This window comes from Oncorhynchus gorbuscha, linkage group LG03, assembly GCF_021184085.1.
Source record: "Oncorhynchus gorbuscha isolate QuinsamMale2020 ecotype Even-year linkage group LG03, OgorEven_v1.0, whole genome shotgun sequence".
NCBI classification, from domain to species: Eukaryota; Metazoa; Chordata; class Actinopteri; order Salmoniformes; family Salmonidae; genus Oncorhynchus; species Oncorhynchus gorbuscha.
The window spans coordinates 33,962,366-33,975,125 of NC_060175.1; the positions used below are offsets into that span (position 1 = coordinate 33,962,366).

Consider the following 12,760-nt stretch of genomic DNA (forward strand, 5'->3'; position numbering starts at 1 on the left):
AGAGGAGGAGTAGGAGATCAGATTGGTCTGTTCGGCCAGATGTTGGCCGCTGGGGCATGCAGCAGTATTTTGGGAGATCTTGGACCAGAGAGTGTTTTACTTTTCCTCTTCGTTAACTCTGAGGTTTTTCCTCAGCTTAATGTCAATGTCAGCTTTGCTTTGTAAATATTTCCACCTCTAAATAACGCCCCTAATGTCCTTGTGGTTGTTTCTCGTGGTGGGGGAATGGTGGAGATATTTGTAGTTAATGCAGCCAGTGAGACTGATGCTCTGTAAGGCTGAGGCTGAGGCTCTGTATGAGGCTAACCCTGGGTGAACCTGAGTCAGTGGGTTGCTGTTTATGAATGCACCCCATAACCCAAGACTCAAGATCCTATAACCCAACACCCAGCTGTACATCCAGCTGAATCAATGGTTTACATGGATGAATGTCATCTGTAGAGCCATGGATTAGGACAGCTGTTACAGTCATACCGCACCAGAATGTGCTGGGATATCAAGTTCAATAAGGATGAGGAAGATGGTGATAATGATCATTATGACAATGATGGTGTTGAGGATGAGGTTGATGATGATGATGATAATAATGATGATGATCATTATGACAATAATGGTGTTAAGGAGGATGATGGTGGTGGTGGTGATGATGGTGTTGATGAGGAGGATGATGGTGAATATGATAATGATGATGATAACAGGGTTTTTTCTGGATATTAAAGGAGCTTAGGTGGGTGGCGTGGCAGTGGGGCCTGGCAGTGGGGCGTGGCAGTGGGGCGTGGCAGTGGGGCATGGTATTCTCCCCGTCAGCGTAGCTGAATTTTAGAGAAAATGTTCTCCATGGAGCTGTGAGAAATTAGTGAAGTTTATAGCGAATTTCCTGCAATTCTACACATTTTGCTATACAGCTGATTTTTTGTTGTTGCAGTTTTAATTTTCATGCAATTTTACATATTCTGCCACAGTAAGAGAACATTTTGCAGTTTTAAAGCAAATGTTCTGCAATTCTATGCATTTTGCCATGGCTAATACTGTGTTAAATATATACTGCTAAATTAATTGTTTTTGGAATTTCAAATTCTCCCTGACTGTCTAGCTTTCATTTTGCAGATTGTTAGTTCTCAAAGATTATATTATAAAAATAAAAAAATAGGTCCATTATCTTTTCTACATATTTTATATCTTGTTTTAGTCATTTAAGTTAACACTAAAAGTGTTTTTCCATCCCGAAAATGTATTTAGGCGACCTGAAATATTGCTTAGGCGGCCCAAGGATTTCAATGACGGAAAAGTCCCTGTGATTATGACAATGATGGTGTTGATGATGATGAGGATGATGATGATGAAGCTCTCTCCTCTCTACTCTGCAGGGTGCTCCTGACAGTAGTGGCTGTCCTCTCATCTTACTCCATCCACTTGCTACTCAAGTCATCTGGCATTGTGGGTATGTAGTCTTCAGACCATGAGCAGGACTTTTGTTGGGGACCATACACCAGTCAAGCCCTACAACCCCTGTCAGGAAGACTAATGTCATGTTAACATCCCATAGCCTCACAGCCTGCCTCTTCTCTTTAGCATATGTGACCCACCATCTCTTTTTGGTCTTATTTCCTAAGTTTTAAATTGTGTTTTTTACATTGAATAAAAGTACATATTCAGAGCTTCAAAATGTTATATCATACATTATAGTTAAGGAAGAATGGGAAAGTAATGCTGATTTGAAGGTTGATAAACCTGTAACCCCACTTTTGAGAAAATGGTCCTTAAATGTTTTGTTACACCTACTAGAGAGCTCTTCTTTGTTTACACCCATTTAGCATTGTTCACACCCTCTTAAGCCTTAGGCCCACCCATCTTTTTAAGGATTCACATGTGAGGCCATGTGCTAAACAGAGTGAGTAAGGTAATGTAGTTAACAACCAAAGATTTCAAGACTAAAAGTGGTGAAAGTAGTAGTCCACAATTAGGAAAAACGGCAGGTAGAAGAATACTTTATCTAGTCCTTGGCCTATATTCTAATCTGACTTTGGTGCAGGTGATGTTGCTCTTCACATTACTGTTTATGGTAAACGAGAGGCTATAACCACCCCCAGCCACATCTACTGTAGCTAAGTCGATGGGTCTCTATTGCTAGACCTGTTCACATGTTCAAGAAATACAATAGGCCATATCACCCCGAGACACATCTGGCTACATTGATGGGTCATGTAATCATTTGGCGAAGTGGAGTCTTTTAGACATGTAGCTAGCAAGCTAGCTAAACAATAAACCATAATCCCAACCCATACAGTATAACAATACAAATAGATTGTCATAGCTAGCTACCATGCATGAAAGGATGTTGTATGAATCTGCAGGTAGTAAAAGCTAACCAACATATGTAGGTTCAATGTCAGCTAGCTAGCTAATTGTAGGCTATAACTAGCAATGCAAACAGATTTCTGAGATATGAATAATATTACTACGTAGGTCATACACGTAGCTTGCTAGCTAGCCAGCCACCTAACGTTATCTATTTAGCTAACATTATGCTTTAACTTGCAATGAAAACAACTTTGAAAACATATGAAATGTATCATATGTGAAAATGTAGCTAGACTCTTACCCATATACATGGAATGCTTCACGGTAGACTGGAACCCCTTTCACTAAGTAAGAAGTTATCTGTCATTTACGTTTTGTTTGTACAGCTTGCTTGGGCCATTGAGTCAAGTCACTCCAGTTCACACCGACTGTGTGCAATGCCATAAGAATCATCAGATCTTTAGATCTCTCTCTGTCATGGATGCCATGGTTGCCCTTAGTTTGAAGATGTAATCTGGAAGACAGGTGTTTTATACAACAGCCTTCTGTGTTCTCTTTTCAACTCCCTCCATAATCAAACGTCAGAGTTTTCTTCACCTTGTTCTCATGCTCTGCTTCCACCAATGTTTTTACCTAAGTCAGGGATTTCCTCAGCGTCGGAATCAGTTTCAGGGTCAGAGAGGGTCAGCATGGCAAAATCGTCCTCCAGAAAGTAATCCATTACAACTTTTTCCCACATATCTGGCACCTGCTAAATTCAGGGTGGAAATGTTGTTGAGAGCAATAGCAATAGTTTTGCAATTCTCTATGGCTATAATGATAAAATAATAAAAACGGTAGCAAAGATTATCTACACATACTGAGCAGCCTGCGACATGGCAGACCAATCAGAACTCATCTCTCAGCATGTCCAGCCCATCCATTATCTCAGCCAATCATGGCTATCAGGAAGGTTCCTGTTTTTTTCCATGGTTAAACCAACTAGGCTCGTAATTTAACAATTGTATTTGCATTTACAGATGACATACAAGTTTGTTACTAATACACGTGAAAGTGTACATGTTCAAGAAGGCATTTCTGCAAAAAATTCAACATATGCTTAGTTAGACTGATCACTAGGAATTCACATCGCCCTCCCCAGTGCCCAACATGCTCTACGCCACAGTACAGTTCTGTATGTGAATGTGTTTTATGACTGTGCCTCAGGAATCCGGGCTTATGAGCAGCTGGGCCAAAGGGCATTTGGAACGCCAGGCAAGATGGCTGCTGGCATCGCCATCACACTGCAGAACATCGGAGGTGACGTCTCTGTCACACACACACACACACACACACACACACACACACACACACACACACACACACACACACACACACACACACACACACACACACACACACACACACACACACACACACACACACACACACACACACACACACACACACACACACACACACACACACACACAGAGTGTCTCTCTGGGGATGTGTCATCATAATCATCATCATATGACCTTGTCAGTGGGTACCCCTGAGAGCAGCCTGGCTCTATTAGTAATGCCCCTTTCTATTTCTGCATCTCTCCATTCCTGCTGTTCTTCTGTTCTCTCTCCCTGATGTGTGTATAGGGAAGGTGAGGAGATTCTGAGTCTGTGTGAGGGGATGGAGGACAGACCGGGCAGTAATCTAGGCCCTCTCCTCTTATACACCAAGTCACTCGGCTCCATCATATCCTCACATGGTCTCTTCCATCATTGCTATGCGGATGACAGTCAACTACTTTTCTCCTTCCCTCCCTTCTGACACCCAGGTGGTGACACGCATCTCTGCATGCCTGGCAGATACTCAACTTTCTAGCTCTCTCTACTTCATTGAGGAAAAATCTACTTTCTATGCCTGTGATATCTCATAGCAAGAACTTCATTTTGCATTCTTGTCACCATGTTAACCTGTGCTACACAGAGATTACCAGCGATACTGAATTCACTGTTTTAGTTATGTTATCTATCGTTTTCTCAAGGGGATATATCAGCACAACATCAAAGTATTCAATACGAAAGGGATAAAAGGGAGCGTGTGTGTCAGTGTGTGTTTTAAGATATATTTAGATTTGCTGGAATATGATTGTCTCTCTTGTATTTTGTAATATTTGTTGTCCAGGATAATATGCACAGCCTGCACAAGGATTAAGTGTGTGTGTGTATATACTGTGTGTGTGTACTGCGTGTGTATACTGCATGTGTATACGTGTGAGTGTGTGCATGTGTGTGTATGTCTGTATACAGTATACATGTGTGTGATACTATTACTAATAGCTGTGTCTCTCTGTGTGTCCCTCCCACAGCCATGTCCAGTTACCTGTACATCGTGAAGTATGAGTTCCCTCTGGTCATCCAGGCCTTCCTGGGGGTCGACAAGCCATCAGGGTGAGTAACATAAAGCATGTTCTTTACATATTACAACAGTAGGGGAAGGTGGCTGCCTGTGTTTTCATCCAGTTGGATGGATGGGCATTAAAGTTCAGCAGAAGGAGATATGATCCAACGGCATGTGAATTCCTCCAGTGATCCTGAGCCAGTGTTAAACCATCACAGGGGAAACCTCCTCTCAGGTTGAGCCAATCTAATTTTAAGGTGTTACTGGCACTGGCAGGTCTGCAGCCCTTTTTGTCACCATGCCCCATGCCAAGCAGCTGGCCTGAGAACAGCTGTGTGTGAGAACAACCCTGGGAGAAGAGGGCAGCCTGGCCACGCTGATACAGCCACACATCATTACATAGCCAGGCTCCACGGCTGAAACGTAAACCAGAGGATAACACTATGTAGACTAGAGCAGGTTGCCTGATAGCACAAAGACAATGGCCTTTACCCTGAAACAGACTGAGTATACTGTAGCAGCCTCTATGCACTGTCTATACTCTGGTATATGGTGCCTAACTGGCTTGTGTTATGGCCAGCTGTCAGTGTGTTTATGACGCTGACTGAACTGAATGATGTCCAAGAAGTGTTTTACAGCTACACAGAACGCCTCATATTCTCAGTCTAAATGACATTGTGTGTGTGTGAGCTTTCCACAGAACGAGCCATAGATCAATCAGCGCCCAAGGCTGTGTGTGTTTTACCAACCAGGCTGTCAGATATCTGCTCTTTGCCTGGAGTGTTGATACTGTATGTAGATTGAGAGTTTGTTTGTGTGAGTATTTTGTGGTTGATGTTTGTGTCTGGAATTGCTGTGGTGTGTGTATGCATGCTTGAGTGTGTGTTTGTGTGTTCTGTGTGGTTCAGAAGGTCAGTCCCCTCTGCCCGTCTCTGTGATGATGTGTGACTGTGTCACATGGCAAGATGGTTGGCTGGGGTGTAGGTGGGGCAGCATGACACTGACAGCACAACAAATGGACCACTCTACAGGTTACAACTCTAGAATACAGATGATGTCATAGAGAAAATATGAGATGAACCTCCTCCACTGTCTCAGATGTGGTGGATTTGGTTAGTATTAGTAATCCAGTGGATTCTATGTGTTGTCGTGTCTTTGGCATCATTAAAACTGAAGTCTATTTATCAAATAACTCTCTGTAATTATTATTACGCGATTAAACTGATTAATCATGTAACTGTAATTAACTAGGAAGTCGGGGCACCAAGGAAAATATTCCGATTATAAAGTTATAATTTTCCTAATATAACTTTCAGATATTTGAATATCTGATCACATAGTCTTCGAATTAATGAATTATTTTCCTCATTAGTCTCATTCCTCATTGGGATGGCAGTGTAGCCTAGTGGTTAGAGCGTTGGACTAGTAACTGGAAGGTTGCAAGTTCAAACCCCTGAGCTGATAAGGTACAACTCTTGCGTTGTCTTGGCTGTGTGCCCCAGAGTCCCCAGGACCTCAGACTGGGGCGAAGGTTCATCTTCCAACAGGACAGTGACCCTGAGCACACAGCCAAGACAACGCAAGAGTGGCTTCGGGACAAGTCTCTGAAAAACATGTTTTTGCTTTGTCATTATGGAGTATTGTGTGTAGATGAATGGAGCAAAATGCCTGATCCTCACAAGGCACCCGGATCTTTTCCCACAAAATTTCAGTTTCCTTCTCCAGCGAATCACGTGGATTTGGGCCTGGTCAGGTGTCTGTAGTAGTAAACTCAGCACAAAAGAAACGTCCTCTCACTGTCAACTGTGTTTATTTTGAGACATAAATTGAACATGTTCCACAGACGTGACTAACATAAATTTAATAATGTGTCCCCGAACAAAGGGTGGGTCAAAATCAAAAGTAACAGTCAGTATCTGGTGTGGCCACCAGCTGTATTAAATACTGCAGTGCATGTCCTCCTCATGGACTGCACCAGATTTGCCAATTCTGTGAGATGTTACCCCACTCTTCCGCCAAGGCAAGTTCCCGGACATTTCTGGGGGGAATGGCCCTAGCCCTCACCCTCCGATCCAAAAGGTCCCAGACGTGCTCAATAGGATTGAGATCCGGACACTTCTCTGGCCATGGCAGAACACTGACATTCCTGTCTTGCAGTAAATCACACACAGAACAAGCAGTATGTCTGGTGGCATTGTCATGCTGGATTGTCATGTCAGGATGAGCCTGTAAGGAAGGGTACCACATGAGGGAGGAGGATGTCTTCCCTGTAACGCACAGCCCTCAGTCCAGGCTCTCTCAGCATATTGCAGACAGTCTAAGCACTGATGGAGGGATTGTGCGTTCCTGGTGTAACTCAGGCAGTTGTTGCCATCCTGTACCTGTCCCGCAGTTGTGATGTTCGGATGTACCGATCCTGTGCAGGTGTTGTTACACGTGGTCTGCCACTGTGAGGATGGTCAGCTGTCCGAGTTTATGAGTTGTCTGTCAGCTGTCTGAGTTTATATCCCTCCCGTCTAGCTCATTGAAGAAAAACTATTCGTCCAGTTTGAGGTGAGCAATCGCTGTTCTGATGTTCTGTTCTGGAGCTCTTTTCGGCAATAAGAGATGTTAGCAGCAATATTATGTACAAAACATGTTACAAACAACGCAAAAAAAACGAACCAAATGGCATGGTTGGTTAAGAGCCGATAAGATGGCAAATGTAAGCAAGGTTTGAAATTATTACGTGTCAGTCAAATATTATATCTGTTTAGGCTTCTTGCGATCAATTTGCAGTCTACAAATGATTTGTAATTGTGCTCCGGCCCCCGGACCATGCACTCAAGAAAAAATCATCCCGCAACTGAATCTAGTTGATGATCCCTGGTCTAATGGTTCTGGGAAGACATATATATATATATATATATATATATATATATATATATATATATATATATATATATATATATATATATATATATATGGGCTCCGATACAATACAGAGCTATACGTTTTAGTTTGAAACAATTCGGTGCCATTCGGTTTGATTAGAGAACAAATTGAATTCATGCAATTCGGATTGATGTGATACGATTCGATGCACAAACATTTGTTGCATAAATACATTAATTTGTCCATTCATTGTCCATTCTGCTGATAGAGCTGAAGAGCTGGGCCTCTCTGAGCTGGATGTTTGTGTATCAATATTTATTGCTTACAAATTAGCTATGACATAGCCAATGAATAGCACAACTTTCCATTTCACCCCCATCTCGAAATTGAATGGTTTTGACCGTTTGCAAATGTAATGACTTTCTTTTCCAGGCGTTTCTCCTCCCGCTTTAGTCATGAGGTGTGCCTCATATTCATGGATGCCAAGGGAAGACAGGCTTCCTCAAAAAATTCACCAAGAAAAAATAAATAAACATGAAATAATTTAGATTTCGTCTCTCTCTGTGCTTCATCATTTTCCTTCAATTCACAAGAGGCTGAATATATTTCAGAGGAGAAAGCAACAGAGCGAGCGAAACAATGTCCCTCTGTCTCTATGCCTGTAGGCCATCTATCTGATGTTGTCTGGTCCAAATGAGTATGACATGGTTGCCGCCCGTAGCATTAAAGGCAAGGGAAGCCAGCGGACATCTGGCCTTCCATGGAAAAAAAGTATAAAAAATGTGTCATTCTGTGGTTACAATCCAACTGTTAATTCATACATTGTTGTACCTGTGGGCTGAGAGGATGGAAGTTCAATATGTAGCTAGATGTACGTAGAAGGCTAATGTTAACTAGCTAATGTTGCCCATGAATTAAAGTTAGGCTAGCGAGCAAGCATTTTAGCCAGGTAGCCTAGGACAACAAAAAACGTGTGTACTGTATGACAGACTGTTTCATCAATGTCACACTCTAATCTGTTTCACATGTCTTGTGCTTGTCTCCACCCCCCTCCAGGAGTCGCCCATTTCCCCCATTATCCCCTGTGCATTTATTCCTGTGTTTTCGGTTTGTCTGTTGCCAGTTCGTCTTGTCTTGTCACGCCTACCAGCGTTCTTTCCAGTAATCCTGTTTCTCGTTAGTTCCTGTTTTCTAGTTCTCACGGTTTTCGACCGTTCTGCCTGCCCTGACCCTGAGTCTGCCTGCCGTTCTGTACCTTACGGACTCTGCTCTAGATTACCAACCTCTGCCTGCCCTTGACCTGTCGTTTGCCTGCCCCCTGTTTTGTAAATAAACTTTTGTTATTTTGAACTGTCCCTGTCCCTGTCTTATCCTGGGATCTGATAGTTCGAAATAACAAATGTTTATTTACAAAACAGGGGGCAGGCAAACGTCAGGTCAAGGGCAGGTAAAGGTTGGTAATCCAGGGCAGAGTCCAGAGTATAAATGCACAGGGGATAATGGGGAAAATTGGCGACTCCTGGAGGGGGGTGGAGACAAGCACAAGACAAGTGAAACAGATCAGGGTGTGACAGTCAACATGAAATAGAGGAGGATGGCATAGGCTTTACTCTACAAGCACAAACGCACACGCACACGCACACGCACACGCACACGCACACGCACACGCACGCAGAAATCAGAACCATGGACAGCCACATCGTATTTAACTTAAGTTGATTGGACTAAATTGTTTTTGGTATCTTTAAGTTGTCAATGTATTAGACTAAGCAGAGGTGATTTGATGATGTTGAAATGGTGCTGGAATAGTGGAGGTAGCTCCTGTTTTCTTTGCGACTTGTGGTAATGCTCTGTAGTTCTAAATCAATAGTTGTTTAGTAGTCCGAAAATGTCTGAAACATTAATGTGCTTGACCAAATCAAATCAAATTTATTTATATAGCCCTTCGTACATCAGCTGATATCTCAAAGTGCTGTACAGAAACCCAGCCTAAAACCCCAAACAGCAAGCAAAGCAGGTGTAGAAGCACAGTGGCTAGGTAAAACTCCCTAGAAAGGCCAAAACCTAGGAAGAAACCGAGAGGAACCAGGCTCTGAGGGGTGGCCAGTCCTCTTCTGGCTGTGCCGGGTGGAGATTATAACAGAACATGGCCAAGATGTTCAAATGTTCATAAATGGGGACAGCAAGGAGTTATCATGCCCGGTAGTCCTGAGGCATGGTCCTAGGGCTCAGGTCCTCCGAGAGGGAGAAAGAAAGAGAGAAGGAGAGAATTAGAGAGAGCATACTTAAATTCACACAGGACACCGGATAGGACAGGAGAAGTACTCCAGATATAACAAACTGACCCTAGCCCCCCGACACATAAACTACTGCAGCATAAATACTGGAGGCTGAGACAGGAAGGGTCAGGAGACACTGTGGCCCCATCCGATGACACCCCTGGACAGGGCCAAACAGGAAGGATATAACCATGCTCTAGGTCATGTAACATCGTTTTCAACAGCGTGTTGATAACAATAATCAAGCAAATTACGGAATGCAAAATTACTTGTAGATCAATGACTGTCAACAGTTACATGCCTTTAGTTCGACACTATTGGAGAGGACGCACCAGTTGTCACAAAATATCAGGTATTTTCAGAAAGTAGAAAGTAATATGAAAAATAAAATGTTATGGAATCAGCCATTCGTAACGTTTGAATCAATTTTATGATGCTATATTTGGATTGGGGTCAGCAGACCAACGCTGTCATATTTTAAACATTTAAAAATCAGGGTCCGGTGCATATCGTGAATTGTCACATCCCTATAATATACAGTATGCCATTTAGCAGATGGTTTATCCAAAGCGACTTACAGTCATGTGTACATACATTTTACATATGGGTGGTCATTGAGCACCATGCTCTACCAACTGTGTGATTGAGAGAACAGTTAGTGAGTTCCTCAGGGGGTGAGTCCATTGGGAATTTTATCCTTATCCCTGATGGCTTAACTGGCAAGGAGTTTTTCTCCTTTCATTTAACATCGCAGAGACATTGAACATTTCCCTTACAAATAAGGACTAAAGATGTAATAAATTATTTTAACAGAGTTATGTATATAACATGTCTCTCTTTCTCTCTCTCTCTTCACCCCCTCTCCTCCCCCTTTCTCTTTCTCTCTCTTCCCCCTTTCTCCCTCCAGTGAGTGGTACTTGAATGGGAACTACCTGGTCATCATGGTGTCCATCAGTGTCATCCTGCCTCTGGCTTTGATGAAGCAGCTAGGTGAGAAAACCTTAATAATTGTTTAATTAACAATGTTATAATCATAAGTGACATTTTGTGTTATGTTTTGTAAATGAAGGTTCTCCAATTTTATTTTTCAGCTTGACTCAATATTTTCAAATATATATATATTATATTTTTTATTAATCTTGAACAGTCATTTAATTTCTTTGTTGTGATTCCCATAACCCTTCCAGGGATAGAAAGGATTAAGGGATAGAAAGGATTAAAACCATCTCTTCTGTCTCATTTCTCCTCCCCCTCCTTCTCTTCCTCCTTCTCTTTCCCAATCCCCCTCTCTTGCCCGCTCTCATGTTCTCTTTATTCTTGTGTTACATGGCAAACACTCCCCCACTGTTTTAGGATGGACTCAAAGTAGATATCTGTGCTAAACTGTGTCATTTCAGATAATGTTACTCTCAGCAGTCTTATGAAAATGTAAAACTACCCAGCTCAGATTTCCCTGGCTTCATGTCCATTTAATGAGCTCTCTCGTTTGATAAAGTGAAATGTCTACAAAGCTTTCATCAAGTGACAGAGTAAGAGTCTCTGTGTTTTTCTCCCGTACGTGTTGCTCTGTCTGTTTATGTTTGCCCATGTCACTCGGATAGCAGTGGCAAAAACTGCTCATTATACAATTACACAAGAGAGAGAGAGAAGAGCGAGACGGAGAGAGATGGAGAGTAAGACAGAGTAGAGAGAGGTGAGAGATGCAGAGATAGGGGTGGGAGGCTGGGAGAGAAGTACAGACCTCTTGTTAAGCGGTTCTCTCCTTCAGAGAATTGAGCTGAGAGAGAGAGAAGAGAAAGATAGAGAAGACAGAGCGAGAGAGAGAGAGAGAGAGAGAGAGAGAGAGAGAGAGAGAGAGAGAGAGAGAGAGAGAGAGAGAGAGAGAGAGAGAGAGAGAGAGAGAGACAGACAGAGAGAGAGAGAGAGAGAGAGAGAGAGAGAGAGAGAGAGAGAGAGAGAGAGAGAGAGAGAGCAGAGAGTAGAAAGAGAGCCCATGCTGCCAGGGCAAAGTAATGAGATGCAGTCCTGTTTAGTTTAGTCCACTGGGCCCTCTAAGAACATACACGCTTATGATCTCACACCCAAACACATTGTCATGATACTGGGAATGTTTGTATATATTCCCTATAATTAGAATTGGGATTGAGGAAATATTGAGAGTCCTTCTAACCTCCCACATCACTTTTCTCAGAGGATATAGCAGGGTGATGTCTGATGTGAGTAGTTCTGATGTTGTCACTGTGTTGTTTCAGGGTACCTGGGCTACACCAGTGGCTTTTCTCTCACCTGCATGGTCTTCTTCCTCATCTCGGTATGTACCGTCATATTATACAGCTGTAGACCTCCACCTGTTGCAGTGCTCTTGTAATGGACCCAACCCTATCTGGAACGCTGTGTGTAACATCATTTGTATGCAAATCTCCCAGCGACATCAATGCATGAGTTACACACCAGCCCGAGTTACGTGCCCGGATCACAATATGCATGCGATTTTACCATGTTTTTTTGCAAATCTTAGTGGGGGGGGGGGGGGATGCATGCCAGCAAAGCCACTACACAATAAAACACTAAACGACACATGAATTGCAATATACCACATCTACACCTGGCTATCAGCGGGGCCTTGTCTGGCAGCGAAACGGTTAATTCGCCCTTTAAAAAAAACATAGCTGATACGGCTGACTTGCTTAAACAAATGTGGTTTCTACTGACAATTGAGATGTACAAACTATGGCATAAGGCGACAACAAGCGGATTAAAGGCAATCCGTAATTTCGATGAAGACATTAATGAGCGAGCTAGGGCGGACGTAGTCAATATAACTATTTGTTCAGCACTTTTGAAAATGTACAGTGACAGAATTCAGAACATGAGCCGTTCTTACAGTATTCTCGCTGTCCACCAAGTCAGAATCGTAGGATAAATAA

General features: G+C 42.7%; 1 protein-coding gene across 2 annotated transcripts in view; it reads left to right on the top strand.

Moving 5' to 3' along the window:
- The window catches only part of LOC124031252 (sodium-coupled neutral amino acid transporter 3-like), a 42,895-nt gene that overhangs the window by 12,606 nt on the left and 17,529 nt on the right, over nt 1-12,760 (top strand). For both annotated transcript variants that reach the window (XM_046342302.1, XM_046342304.1), the window contains 5 exons: nt 1,368-1,441; nt 3,508-3,600; nt 4,649-4,730; nt 10,741-10,823; nt 12,086-12,144. In XM_046342302.1, coding sequence (XP_046198258.1) covers nt 1,368-1,441; nt 3,508-3,600; nt 4,649-4,730; nt 10,741-10,823; nt 12,086-12,144 — 391 coding nt within the window. The remainder of the gene's footprint in view (nt 1-1,367; nt 1,442-3,507; nt 3,601-4,648; nt 4,731-10,740; nt 10,824-12,085; nt 12,145-12,760) is intronic.